The sequence below is a fragment of the Mauremys mutica genome, chromosome 13, assembly GCF_020497125.1.
Source record: "Mauremys mutica isolate MM-2020 ecotype Southern chromosome 13, ASM2049712v1, whole genome shotgun sequence".
In the NCBI taxonomy this organism is placed as follows: Eukaryota; Metazoa; Chordata; order Testudines; family Geoemydidae; genus Mauremys; species Mauremys mutica.
The window spans coordinates 44,605,172-44,619,989 of record NC_059084.1 but is presented as its reverse complement, the minus strand read 5'-3'; the positions used below and the strand labels follow the sequence as shown (position 1 = coordinate 44,619,989).

The window sequence follows — 14,818 nt, the reverse complement described above, 5'->3', positions numbered from 1 at the left end:
CACAGGTGAGCATTTCTCATTCAGAATCCCTTCCCCACTCTACAAGGTATTATCTCCCTCATCCAATGGCCTATCACAATAATATTAACAAAAACAGAGAGGAATTACATACTTGAATATACTTTGTAGTGGTGCCTGCAAAGCAACAATTACACTTTTGTTTATTATTATCTTGTCTCGACACCTTAGAGAATTTTTGGTTGTGTTTTTATAAAACACTTTTATGCAAACTGTAACCCTAGACGCTGCACAGCATTACATTATATGCACCAGTAGAGGAAAAACCTGAGACATTGCTGAAAACAGAGGTGTCATGATCCCTAAAGTCCTAATGCAGAAGGCCTGCAGGGAAATGAAAAGGCGCAGCCGAAGCAGAAGATGGTGTCGGTTAAGAGGGTTTCTGGAGCTACTTTGTCATGGTCCAGATGCCCCAACAGCCTATCCCTCATGCACAAATAGCCAGGAGCCCTTGTTAGAGGAACAGGCCGTCCATATATTTCTTGTTGTTGAAAAACTATAACCTACCCTTGAGCTCCATAAAAACATGCGTCACACCGAGATTTTAAATGGACATTTTATTTACAACAAGCATCTTCATTTTATTTGTACAATATGCCCTGTTATGTTCCTAGATCACACTCTAACTTTTATCTAATGTGTATCTGCCAGTTTGATGATTTCATCTAACGCTCTATCTGGTTCCGCCGCCTCTCTCACATTGTCCACCAACGCTGCTACGAAACCTAAATGTTCCTGGGTTAAACTGGGTCACTTCAGCTCATATCCCAGTGTAATGATGGTATTTAAAAAATGATTCATACACAAATTATCACTAAAAAATTACCACAAATTTCTTTAATTTTACAATTTGCACATCTACAGACCAGTTCACACAGTCCAGACCTGGGGCGGGATCGGAGCTGGTGCCCTCCAGAGAGGCAAGGTTCCATCTCGCATTTCCCATCACCACTGACAGCAGAAGGAAATGCATAGAGAGTGGCTGGATCCTAGTGATTTGTTTAACTAACTGCCCTGGTCGGACAGGCAGCTCAGACTGCCAGTGACTGGGGCTCCCCTGCCCTGGGGAGCTGAGTGACTGGGGCTCCCATGCCCTGGGTGACAGAGATCCGGGAGAGAAGGAAACACCCACAGGGACGGGATTCCATAAAACTCTGTGTTGATTCCAGAGAACACGAGCCAGCCGGTGAAATTAACAAGTAAAGAGGACAGATGGCAGGGAGGGAAGGGGACTTTAATTACCCAGACATCTGCTGGAAGAGTAATGGAACAAGACAGAAGATTTCCCATAAGTGCCTGGAATGTCTTGGGGACAACTTTTTATTTCAGAAGGTGGAGGAAAAACGGAGAGGGAGGGGCATTTTAGACTTGAATCTGGCAAGCAGGGAGGAATTGGTTGTGAATCTGGAGGTGAAAGGTAATTTAGGCTAAAGCAACCCTCAAATGATAGAATTCCTGATCCTAACGAAAGGAATGAGAGCAGCAGAATCAGAACAATGGACTTAAAAAACCAGACTAACCAGATGAGAAAAGTATAGGTGAGGTCCCATGTGAAGAAGATCTCAGGGCTAAAGTAATTCAGGAGAACTGGCAGTTTCTGAAAGGGGCAATATTAAAGACACAACTCCAAACTATCCCTATTGAAAGCAAAGACAGGAAGAATAGTAAGAGGCCAATATGGCTCCAACAGAAACTCTTTAATGTCGTGAAAATCCATAAAGGGGAAATTTGAAAAAATTACTAAGGGGGAGTCCAAAAGACTAGGACTAGCATGTAGGACCAAAATCGGAAAGGCTAGGGCCCAAAATGAGTTTCACCTCGCAAGGACCTAGCAAAGGACAGGTGAGAGGTGGAATCTCCTTCCTTAGAGGTTTTTAAGGCCTGGCTTGTCAAAACCCTGGCTGGGATTATTTAGTTGGTGTTGATCCTTCTTTGAGCAGGGTGTTGGACTAGATGACCTCCTGAGGTCTCTTCCAACCCTGATATTCTGTGATTCTATGATTCTACTGTGTCCAGTTCTGGGTGCAAGACTTTAGGAGAGATGTAGAAAAACTGGAGAGTTTCCTGAGGACAGCCACAAAAATAGTTAAAGGTTTAGAAAACCTGATCTAGGAGGAAAGGTGAAAAAAACAGGGTATGTTTAGTCTAGAGAAGAGGAGGCTAAGGGGGAACTTGAGAACAGTCTTCCAATATGTTAAGGGCTGTTCTAAAAAGTATGGGGGTCAATTGTTCTCCATGTCCACTGGCGGTAGGAAAACAAGTAATGGGCTTCATCTGCCGCAAGGAAGATTGTGGTTAGTCATTGGAACTTTCTAACCCTAAACGGAGTTAATATCTGGAACAGGATCCCAAGGGAGGATGTGGAAACCCTGTCACTGAAGATTTTTAAGGCCAGATTAGACAAAAGCCTGTCAGAGATGGTCTAAGTTGACATGGTCTTGCCTCACAAAAGGAGGATGGACCAGGTGACCTCTCGATGTCCCTTCCAGGATGATATTTCTCATTCTACTCTATGAAATGGCTTCTGAGATGAAATCCCCTAAGCGTTGTTCCCCTCTGTTGCCCATTATCTCGAGACCAGCTAGCCAGAGGCCAGGGAGATATGAAACATTACACTGAGAAAGCTGGTCTTGAAAGTTTTCTAAGAACCAGGAGAAGAAAGAAATTACTTAGCCCGTGGGGAGTGGAGAAATAACAAATTTGCAGAGAAAGATATAGACATTTAATAGTCTTGCTGGTGCAGGCCAGAGGCGGTGCAGCAGGGGATTGGCGGTATGTGAACACACATGCCCCCCTTCCCCCCCGATTGCTACTTATCTTATACTGACCATGCTAACATGGACTGAGAATGCTGGATAGCACTGCTGAAAGGGGCTGCCCTCATGCTGTGCCCCCACTATGGGCAGGCCTGGGTCATCTCTGCCGGTGACCCTCAATCCCAACCTGAAGACCCACCATCCCAGTCCAGGACTCAGACCCTCAGAGAGCTCAGTTTGTGCTCCCCAATATCTGACTCTGAGAACTGTTTCCATTGGTGACACGGCCGTGTGTGAGAATGCACCTTTCTCTGCCAGGGGGATGAGGAGATGTCCCTGCTCACATACTCAGCTTGTCAGTCAGGCCTCAGGGATGACAGCCTGCTACAGATGGGAGGGTTTTACCAACCAGGCGCTGGACACTGGGGGTTCGTCAACACCACAACCCCCTCTCCCCACTGCAGCCAGTTTCGAGGCCGAATTAATTGATCCTATAGGACGGACCAGACTGGACACAACCCCAGCTGTGCAGAGCCCAAGGCGCTGAGTGTCTACAGATGTTGGGGGCCCGTCCCTTCTCTCTGCCATGTGGCTGGGTGTACATGGCCCAGGATGGCTTAGCACCCACCTACGCACTGGGAACCTGACCCTGAGGTTTCCTATCCCCACCCAGCTGGGGCTGTAACCCCTCTGGGCCCAGGCAGAAGAGCTGCCCCCTCTTCAGACAGGCCATGAAGATACCGCTCCTGGGGGATGGGAAGACGTCACCTGGGAATGGATAAGGGGCTCTCATGCTCTGTGGCTGCTGTCTCAGTCGTATTAGGGCACCCTGAGGGAGTGGGATGGATGAGGAGAAGACCAGGGGGCTTTTTGCATTTAGAGGTCATGTCTTCAAGCTCTTCTCCACAACTTCATGGGCTCAAAACATCCTATTTACCACAAGAGAAGCCAAAATTTGCAGGTGATCCCATGACTCCTGATGCTGGGGCTTTACGAAACACACCAAGGTAATTCAGGAGAGTTCAGAGCTTGATCGAGAAATGGGGCCGAGGCCTCAGTGCAATTTTAAGCTACTTTCTGGGGCCCAGAATTGTAGGATGTTCAAACATCTGGACAGCCAGGATCACATTTCCAAGTGGTCACCCCTGTTGTGTGAGGACGTTTGCTCTTTACTGAACTATGCCAGCCATGGTGCAGGCCCAGATGAACATGGCTCCAGCACCATCTGTTTAGGGCCTTCCCCATCGTCCATCACTATGGTATCAGTGCGCCCCCCCATGTCCACCACTGGGTGGTCTACGTGCTCCCCAGCGTCTGGGAGAATTTCTGCCGTGGGCTCTGTGGCTGGGCTACAGGAAGTCACAGCAGGGACCCCATCCCCTTCTTATTGCTCTGGGGCGCACACTGGACAGGAAGCGAGGAGCTGAGCCAAGCCAGCTGGTGACTCAGTGTCAGCCGCACTCCCCACCAGATGAGCTGCTGGAGCAGAGGAGATGGGCGAGCTCCAGATGAGCCCGGCTCCAGGTGTACTGGCTCTAGGCAGACTCCAGGAGCCCCTGCTCCTAGATGTTCTGGGATGGGGTGAGAGATGCCTCGTCCCAGAGGGACTTTCCCTTGAGCTCTTTCCTCCAGAGAGAGGTTGTTCTGCTGCCACCAGCTCCCTCCCTCGTGCCCCCATGTGTCAGTGGAGTAATGCTGAGGTTTCTTAGGGCGCCTGCGTGGTCCCAGCTGCTCACGAAGGGAGGGCATCTGTGATCTGTGGTTTCCTGCTGACTCTATAAATCCCCCAGGGCTGAGGCACGAACACTGTCACTTTTCACAGATGGTGACAATGCTGATCCTGATCCTGCTGCCTGTGGCCTTTCTCCTGCCCCCCGGGGCTGGGGCTGGTGAGTGTGTGTGTGTGTGTGGGGGGGGGGTCAGGGATCCTGGGATGTGGAGCCAGGAGCTCGCTGGGCTGTTTTGAAATTCTGGATCCTTCCCAGATTAAGATGCGTCTCCCAGGGTAATTGCTGGCTCCCAAGACCCAGCTAGGGAAGAGTTTGGAGGTGGGGATGAAGTAGTCAGGTGGTGGAGCTGGTGCTGAGATAAAGCCCCCAAGAGATACATAGAGCGATTGAGAGCAGGCGAGACACACAGGGGTATTTTAACTAGGGGCTAGGAGCCAAGACTCCTGGGTTCTATCCCCTGCTTGGGAGCAGGGTCTAGTGATTAGAGTGGAGCTTGCGGGGAGGCAGTCAGGACTCCTGGGTTCATCTGGGTTGGTGGCACCATATGGAAATAACAGCAACAGACTCTCAAAACAGCCTCATTCATATGGACCTCAAACTAACAGCCCTGAGTCGTGTGTTAAAACTTTCAGATGTGAGCTGCACACAGACTTGTGTTGTTTTAATTAACCTGATTTTAATCCGCATCTGTGGTTCAACTGGTTCAGGTGTGCCTGTGGCTGCCCTGATATTGATTTAAACCTGGCGAAAGCGTCGGAAGCTTCCCAGGGGCCAGTTAACCTCAGCGAACCAGCCTTCAACCCATACAAGTGCCTCAAGACGTGCATTGGCACAGGGTTAAAACAAACCATGAAGTCTGGCAATTCCTAAGTCCTACATCCCTCTGATGGCTAGAGACCTTCTCACTTCCACCTCCATCTATCCCATTTGTTACCTCATCTTAGCTAGGCTTGAAACATTTAGTTTCTGTAGTATGAATGGTTAGAATATCAGTCCCTTATGTAGTCCACTTTTTACAAACAAAATATGTGTTATAAAAATCCAGCTAGTTAAAGAAAAATTATTAAAGTAAGATAAAGGCTAGAAGCAAAATTCAAATGAGAGGGATAGACACAGGGAGCAGAAGGAAGTGGGTAGGGAAGAGGGGGATTGAGCTGGGCTCATGCATTTGGCAGGATGATCAGATACTTCCAGGAGAGCATCTCATACCTCTAACAACTGTGCTTGGGAAGTTCTGTAACAGCCTGTAGCTCTGTCCATGGTAGCCAAGCTTGGGATGTGTACGCTCTGATCTTCGATTACTGGTTGCTTTTGGGATTTCCGTTTTGGTGGTACATGTAATATCATTTCACAGGAGAAAAAAAAACAACACTGTCCCCTTCAGTTCCGCCCAAAGCCCACCGGTCTATGAGCATGAGGGTTAAGTCAGCACCAGCTCGTCACAGCTGACTAAGCAGCACCTGCATTGAACAGGTGAAGAGGGGTCCAATGCCTCCTCCATATGATTCCTGTGGAATTAATCTTAAACGTAGCTCCAAGGAGCGGTTCAGAGCACTGGCTATGATTTCTTTCCACTTGGTCAGAAGAAAATAATTGGCCTAGTTTCTCCTCCCAATGCTTTTTTAGGGGATCAGTGTTTAGTTCAAATTTGCTGGCCAGGTGTGCATAACGTTGCCATAGATCCTGATAATCTGGGTAACATTTGGAGAATCGAAAGCATTAATGAGTGAAGGGCAGTGAAAGCAACAGGGCTAAACAGATGGGGGGCAGCACATTTCCCTTGCATACCTCACCACTCCATCTTAGTCTGTAGTGTGACCATAGTTAAAATTGTTTTAGTGACTAAAAAGTTACAAATTTTCAGCAGAAAATTGCTGAAAACTGGCAGGAAATAATCAGTTTTTTAAGAAAAATGCCAAAATGTTTGAGGAGAGGAGACGCCTTCTGGGAAACTTTTCATTATCTAGAAAATCCGATTTTCTGTACAAAAACAGTTTGGAGGGGCAGCTTGTCACTGGGGGCTGGTGGAAGAGGAGAAACTTCAGCAGGGGACGTGTCAGGGGCGTTCTGGGTGAGACTGACCCCCAAAGCTGTTAACTCCGGGCAGTGCGATTACTGACCCACTCCTGGTGCATTTGGCACTGATTCTCTACCCAGTGAGGTCAGAGATTTAGATTTACCTGTCAGCCCCATGGTGTGTCCAGTGCGGGGCAGAGGTGAGGAGGGGGCAGGGTTCCAGGCACAGGGATCCCCCAAGGAGAGAATCAGAGCAGGTGGTTGAGACTGTGGGGAATCCTCTTTGGCAGGGCCGGCTCCAGACCCCAGCGTGCCGGAGCGAATTAAGGACCCTGCTCCAGGGGCCCCGAAAAACTCTCGTGGGAGCCCCTGCTGGGCCTGGGGCAAATTGCCCCTGTTGCCCCCCCCCCCGGGCGCCACTGAAATTATGCACTGAATTGATTTCTGCTGAATTGTCAGCTCTGAGCGCCTCCTTTTAACTTTCCTTGCCCTGCCCTGCCCTACTCTGCCCTGCTGCACGGCCTGGTGCATTTTGCTCATGACTCCTTAGCCAGAAATGAATAAAAACAAAGTTTCAAAACAGTGTGCCTTCCTGGGAAGTGGCCTCGGACCACCAGCTAACTTGTACCTAGCAGGGGTAACCAGGGTTTGGGCCCCGTGGGGAATTCACCCCCTGGGTTTGAGTAATTCATGCTGGATCTGCTAAAAAGACAAGGAAATATGATCCTCAATGGGGAATCAGCATCCACTGGGGTGTTGCTGGTGGCCTCCAGACTCTGTTCTGGGCCTGAGGTTATTCAGTATCTATATCAATGATCTGGAAGTTCATGTAAATTGTTGCTGGCAAAGTCTGCAGAGAACACAAGGATAGGTGGGGTGGAGGACGTCTCCAAACTACAGAGCTACCTGGGTCACCTGGTGAGTTTGGCGCAATTACACCTGCACATGAATCCAGCCCAATGCATGGTCAAACATTGAGGGAGAAGGGATGTTATTCGTGCTGGCAGGACGGGAGCTGTGTCCTGGAGAGCAGGGGCTCTGAAAGGGAGCATGGTGGAACCCATCCAAACAGGAGATTTCAGTGGAATGCTGGAGCTAAGCAGGCAGATACCATCCTTGGGTGCATAAACCAGGGGATATTCAATAGCAGCAAGGATGTGAGGTCACCTCTGGATATGGCCCTTGTGGGACCATGAGTGGAGATTTTGTCCAGCTCTAATGTCCACACCTTTAGCAGGACTTTGGCAAATTGAAAAGCGCTAAAAGACCAAGCTGGTGGGGAGAGCGTCAAGGAGAGTGATCTCCTGAGGGTTTTGGAAGCGAAGAGGGGTGGGGGTTTGAGAGCAGGGTCTCTTGAGACTCTGTGACCAAGGCAGGATAAGACCCAGTGGCCAGGAGCTGGAGTCAGAAAAGGTCTGGCTGAGACTAATATGCAAACATTAAACATGGAGCCATGAGAACAACTGACCCAGGGCCGTGGTGGAGGCAGGCAGGGCCGGCTCTGGCTTTTTGCTGCCCCAAGCAAAAAAAAAAAAAAAAAAAAGGGGGGGGGGCAGAGCGGCAAAGCAGGAGGGGAAAAAAACAACCAAACAAAAAACCCTGCAGGATGGCTGGAGCAGCGAGGAGGAGGGACCTGCAGCACGGCCAGAGCGGCAAAGCAGGAAAACAAAACAAAACAAAACAAAAAAACCTGGGGCATGGCCGGAGCGGCAAATCAGGGGAAAAAAAACCGGCGCAGCCGGAGCGGCAAAGCAAGGGGAAAAAAACAAAAACAAAAAACCCTGCCGGGCAGCCAGACCCAGGGTACAGGGGACTCCCTGTGCTGCAGACGTGCAGCGGAGTGCGCACCCAGTCTAGCAGGGAGGGAGTCGGGAAGAGAGAGAGTAGGGGGGCGGCCAGGGCTTCAGCGGGATGCTTGTCCCGCGGTCCCAACCACTGTGCCGCCTGCCAGGAGGGCTCCGCGCCACTCCATTTGGCAGAGAGGGAAGAACAGGGGCTGCCCTGCTCAGTCTGCTGCAGGGCGCTCCCCTCCTCCGCACTGCCGCCCGCTACAGGGCAGCCAGAGCAGCAAACCAAAAAACCCAGCCGTGCTGCCCTAGGATTGGGCAATATGCCGCCCCATAGAATATGCCGCCCCAAGCACCAGCTTGCTCCACTGGTGCCTGGAGCCGGCCCTGGAGGCAGGAGTTGCTGGGTGGTTTCTGACTCTGGGGTGTCCACCAGGGGGTCAGGTTGGAAGGTCACAATGGTCCCTCCTGCCCTCGAAATCTATGGGTCTGGGTATCTAGGTGCAGAGAAGCATAGGGGTGTTTCTTACACCTGTAGTAGGGGGGAGCAGGGTTAACCACATCCGCTGCCAGGCTGGGTGGGCACCAGAGCAGGGAGGAAACCCCCCCCCATGCTGATGTGAGCACAGCTGTGGATGGAGGCTTCTCCAGTTGGTCTCTCCACTCTTGGGCCATCTGGGGTGGGAGTTTCTGGGCAGCAGGGTTCCCGTCTCTGTGGTTGCCAGGCCCTGCCCTCCCCTCCCCACCTCTGGTCCTTATAACCCCCAGCAGGGCTCAGGCAGAGGCTCTGTGCCCATCCCTGGATGTCTCTGACAATGCAGCTCTTGTTCTTCGTCCTGCTTCCCGTGGCCTTTCGCCTTCCCCCTGGGTCTCAGGCTGGTGACTTGGGTGGGGAGGGATCAAGGTCTGTGGGCAGCATGACCCTCACCTGATATGGGGAGCCGTGGACAGCGTTCGGGGTCTCCCCCTTGCTTCTGCTGGGGCCAGGCACCTGTATCAAACCCTGTATCCTCTCCTGAGTGCAGCTGGGGCTTTCACAACAGCACAAGGAGTTGGGTGGCCCAGCCCCCACAGTCTTCTTTGGGACCCCACTGCCAATCTGTGTCCCAGATAGGAAGATGGGACATGGGGCTGGGCCACTGGGTTGGGACCCAAGAAATCTGGGACCAGTTCCCAGATCTGCCCAGGATCTCTGTGGACAGGGATTTGTATGGATTGAGGATGATCACCGAAATCCCTTAGGCAGGTTTACAAACAATCTCCCTGGGCCTCAGTTTCCCTATCTGTACAAAGTGAAGAATACTTCAGCTTGTGTCAGGATGCTAACTGGGTCAGTGAAAGGCCTGGAGCAAGGGAGCCCCTGATCTCAGTTAGTTTCTGTGCAGCCCCAGGCATATTAGGGGCTGGATCTCGCTCTATTTCCCACGATAATGCAAATAACGGCAATTTGTTAAAGGTGGGATTTTCTAACACACTCACCCACCTGGCTGGAGACTTCTTCAGAGGGGATCACAGAACATTTTTTATTTTCCAAGGGAAAAACCCCAAAGTGGCACTTCTAAATTTTCACCTAAATATTACCCAATGCTGGGGGGAAAGAATCAGTGTCACCACAATAATTCAGACGGGTTTGAGACGAGGCTTTCTGAGAAAAAATAATGTTCCTAAAAAGTTTGGCTGGTCAGTCTGGGAGCAGCCCTGGCTGGTGACTGTGGACCGATGGAGAAGAAGCATCCACAAGGGACCTGTCAGTGCCCTTCCAGGTGCTGTGTGGCTTAATCTGGAGTAACTTTGCCCCCCCAAAACTGTTAACACCAGGCAATGCGATTACTGACCCACTCCTGGTGCATTTGGCACCGATTCTCCACACAGCGAGGTCAGAACTTTAGATTTACCCTCTGGCCCCATGGGGTGTCCAGTCTGGGGCAGAGCTGAGCAGGGGGCAGAGTTCCAGGCAGAGGGATCCCCCAAGGAGAGCATCACCGGGGGGTGGGAGGAGGTTGTGGGGACTCCCCTTAGGGATGGGGAGCTCAGTCCCAGCGTGGCCCAGGGAGATGTGGCTCTTTCTATGAACCTGGTCTCTCCCTAGGTGAGATCATCGGTGGTCAGGAAGCCAAGCCCCACTCCAGACCCTACATGGCCTGTCTGGCTACACAACGCAGAGGGGATACCTATATCTGCGGAGGGTTCCTGGTGTCGAAGAACTTCGTGCTGACGGCCGCTCACTGCAATGGAGAGTAAGTGCCTCTGTGCTGGGGATGTCGGGGCAGGTCGGGGTTAGGAGGTGACGGGGGAGCCGGGAGCTCTGGCACCGTCGTAGGTTGCAGGGAAGGAGCAGTTAGTGCGACAGGCTGAGAGAGCAGAGCCCAGGGGTGTGATCTGTTCAGGGGGCGTCGGTGTATCACTAGGGGCCTCTGCAAACCATGGCCCAGAGCCAACGCTGGGTAAGTCAGTGGAGTTACGGCCACTGACACCAGCTGGGGTCTGGCCCATTGCCCAGATCGGGGCAGGGAGGGAGTCACAGTCCCAGTACAGCTCTGCAGGGCTCCAGGCTGGGAGGAGCTGGCATAGACCCCATCTGGATCTAGCCGGGGGTGAGGAGAAGCTGAGACCCAGGGGGCAGGAGGACTGTGGGGCGTGAAGGAGCTCAGAGGGACAACACGAGGGGCTGGTAGAGACACAGGCTGGGACCCCAACACCACTGGGCAGGGTCTTGGTGCTGCAGCCAGAGCCTCCTAGAGGGGAAAAGTCCCCTGTGCTATTTCCCAGCCCTGAAGCCGAAAACTGAGTCTGAGATCTCAGCCTGAGAGCCCGGCTGCCCTGTGCTCCCCATATCACTGTTCATGAGTCGGACCCACATCTGCTCCTCCCCCTCCTCACTTACGCTCCTGTCCCTGACGCCCCATGTATTGCTCTTGACTTTTACAGCGAGATCACTGTCACGCTGGGAGCCCATAACATTAGAGAACCGGAACAGAGCCAACAGAAAATCTCTGTGCGCCACCGGATCCCCCACCCCCAGTACAACAAGACCACCCTGAACAATGACATCATGCTGCTGCAGGTAAGACCCCCATCCCATCACCCCACCCCCAGTTACCTCAGACAACTCCTTGTACCGCCCCTATCCCATCCCCCGATCCCCAGTGACCTCCCAGTTATGGGTCTGAGTGTTTCTGGTTATTGGGGTGTGTGTCTGTGTCCTTGAGTGTGACCCTCATATTGATCTTCGTCGTTCTTGTGTCTCAGCTGGCAGAGAGAGCGAAGCTGAACAGATGGGTGGGTACCATCGCCCTGCCCCGCACCAGCAAGAGAGTAAAGCCAGGGGCTGTGTGTAGTGTTGCCGGCTGGGGCGGCACTAGCACAGATGGTAAATCGTCCCCAGCCAGGCTCCAGGAGGTGGACGTGGTGGTGATGCCGGATGCTGCATGTTCGAGGAAGCCTAACGGGTCATATTACAAGTATAAATCCTCCACCATGATGTGTGTGGGGGATCCAAAGATGGGCAAAGACTCTTGGAAGGTGAATCTCCTCCTGGCTTCAAGCATCTTTCATAAATTGTTATTATTAATGAGGCTGTTGGTTTTGCAATCAGGCCTATGAGTGGCGGTCAGCGATCAGGCCCCACTGTGTCTGGTGCTGTATAAATGAATGGGAAAATATCTGGTTTTCTCCCAGGGGAGGCAGAGACCAGCTCCAGGAGTGGGGGTAGGGGTGAGGGGCCTGACACCAGCTGGGCCTTGGGGGAGCCGAGCAGAGACCGGGTGGACATAGGGGGCTGTCACTGAGCTGTGCATCAAGGGGAAATGACTCACTGAGCTGTTCTCCATCTGTGGCTTGTTTTATTTCACAGGGCGACTCTGGGGGCCCCCTGGTGTGTGGGAAAACAGCCCAGGGCGTCGTCTCCTGGGGGCCTCCCACCCCTCCCGGGGTGTACGTGAAAGTCTCCACCTTCATCCCCTGGATACGGGCGACGATGAGGAGGCTGCAGCCCTGAGCAAAGCCGGGAATAGCTGCGGGGGCCGGAGCTGCGTCGCTTCTGTCCTTTGGTGATGCCCAGATGTAGGGCCTGCTTTGCAGATTAGCTGAGCCCTCCCCCCCTCCCCAGAATACCCCCACCACCACCATTGCTCCACTCAGGCAGTGCCCAGCCCATGAAGATCAAGGCAGTGGGACTAGGGGAGTTAGGAACCACGTTCAAGACCAGCTCCTACCCGGAGTTAGGCTGCTTCTTCGCTAGGGAAACAGCTGGTTTATTTTCCCGGGGGTAATGGACACAAGCCAAACCCTGGGGCAGACCTGGTGGTTTGTAGCTATCTGCCATGTCAGCTGGTCGAGTGACCACTTATTGGGGGATCTTCATTGGTACCTGACCTGCTAAAGCCTGTGAAAAGTGCAGCCTGCCCTGGCCTCACAGGACCTATCCCATGGGTTAGTTCATTGGGCTGGCCATCGACCCTTCCAAACACACCTGTTCCCAGCGCCAGTGAGGCCAGTGGGACGGGAACGCAGAGAAGGCTGAACTGAACTGATTGCAGATCAATCCCCGGTGCTGATCGCCTCCTTCCCACCGTCACTGCCCCACCCTGCCACGCGGCCTGCTGCATTTCGCTCCCTGCTCCATTGCCAGCAATGAATAAAAATGAAGTTATAAAAAAATACTGTTTCAGGCACTGAGCGATCAACTCGAGCTGTGAAATCCAGAGCTGCTGCTGCCTCTGCCAGGGCCAGGTGGGAATTAACCCCACAGGGGAAGGCTGGGCTTGTGGTTAATGCGCTAAGGGTACGTCTACACTACGGGACTATTCCGAATTTGCATAAACCAGTTTTGTAAAACAGTTTGTATAAAATCGAGTGCGCGCGGCCACACTAAACACATTAAATCGGTGGTGTGCGTCCACGGTCCGAGGCTAGCATCGATTTCTGGAACATTGCACTGTGGGTAGCTATTCCGTAGCTATCCCATAGTTCCCGCAGCCTCCCCCGCCCCTTGGAATTTCCGGGTTGAGATCCCAGTGCCTGATGGGGCAAAAATCATTGTCGCGGGTGGTTCTGGGTAAATGTCGTCAGTCACTCCTTCCTCTGGGAAAGCAACGGCAGACAAGCATTTCGCGGCTTTTTTCCCTGGATTGCCCTGGCAGATGCCATAGCATGGCAATCATGGAGCCTGTTTTGCCTTTTGTCACTGTCACCGTATGTGTACTAGATGCCGCTCACAGAGGCGATTCAGCAGCGCTACACAGCAGCATGCTTTTGCTTTTGCATGACAGCAGAGATGGTTATCAGCTGTACTGTACCATCTACCAATCCATAAATTGGTAAAAAGATGATCATGGTTACCAGTCCTTTTGCACTGCACCATCTGTTGCTGTCGTAAGTGCCCCTGGCTGCTCTTAGCCAGGGGTGCAAAAGCCAAAATTGGGAATGACTCCCTGAGTCAATCCCTCCTTTTTGTTATCTAAAAATAGAATCCGTCCTGTCTAGAATTTGGACAAGTGTACTAGAGAACCGCTGTATCATAGAACCAGAGAGCACAGCTGCTCTGTGTCAGATCCAGCAGAAATTATGAGCTGTATGCTATTCACAGGGGGTGCTCCTGCAACAACCCCACCTGTTGATTCCATTCTTCCCCCAGCCTTCCTGGGCTACCATAGCATTGTCCCCCCACTTGTGTGATGAAGTCATAAAGAATGCAGGAAGAAGACACAGTGACTTGTTAGTGAGAAATGAGTGGAAGGCAGCCTCCAGCTGCTATGATAGTCCAGACAGGACAGTAAGGAGTGTGGAGGAGAGGAGCCCAGCATCCTGCTGCTAGTCCAGGGGCAATTGAATCTTTTCTTTACACATGAAGGGTGTGGGCTGATGGAGCTCAGCCCCCTGTTGCTATGATGATGATGGTTATCAGCCATACTGTACCATCTACCAGGAAAAATTAGGACCAGGCACCCTTGATTGACCTTACCGATGCTAGTCGGCATGGTTACCAGTCCTTTTGCACTGCCCCATGTGCCAATAAGGTGATGATGAGGACGGGTACCAGTCGTTTTGTACCATCAGCCACCCATGGCGGGGGGGGGGGAGCAAGGATATTGGCGTTGAGTGCTGCAGCATCGCATGTGTCTGCAGCATTCAGTAAAGATAGGGTGACATGTAAAAGAGTCAAGAGAGGATTGTTTTCCTTTTCACTTCTGGGGGTGGGGGGGGGGGTGTAGATTGCAAAGCTATGCCCTGACCCACCGCGGACACTGTGTTTGACCCTAGAAGCATTTGGAGCTCAGCCAAGAATGCAAATACTCCTTGGAGACTGGAGGAACTGTGGGATAGCTAGAGTCCTCCAGTCCATGAGCGTCCATTTGATTCTTTGGCTTTCCGTTATGCTTGTCACGCAGCAGTGCGCTGAGCCCCTGCTATGGCGTCTGTCTGGAGATTTTTTTTAAATGTTTTTTAATTCGTCTTCTGTAACGGAGCGCTGATAGAACAGATTTGCCTGCCCTTACAGTGATCACATCCG

General features: G+C 52.0%; 1 protein-coding gene across 1 annotated transcript in view; it reads left to right on the top strand.

The window, feature by feature from the left end:
* Positions 1–12,972, top strand: part of LOC123347453 (transmembrane protease serine 9-like) — a 35,178-nt gene extending 22,206 nt beyond the window's left edge. Inside the window, exons 8-12 of the mRNA XM_044984868.1 lie at positions 4,565–4,663; positions 10,397–10,544; positions 11,236–11,371; positions 11,557–11,829; positions 12,161–12,972. Coding sequence (XP_044840803.1) covers positions 4,565–4,663; positions 10,397–10,544; positions 11,236–11,371; positions 11,557–11,829; positions 12,161–12,304 — 800 coding nt within the window. The 3' untranslated portion in view covers positions 12,305–12,972. The remainder of the gene's footprint in view (positions 1–4,564; positions 4,664–10,396; positions 10,545–11,235; positions 11,372–11,556; positions 11,830–12,160) is intronic.
* The last annotated feature ends 1,846 nt before the right edge of the window (positions 12,973–14,818 follow it).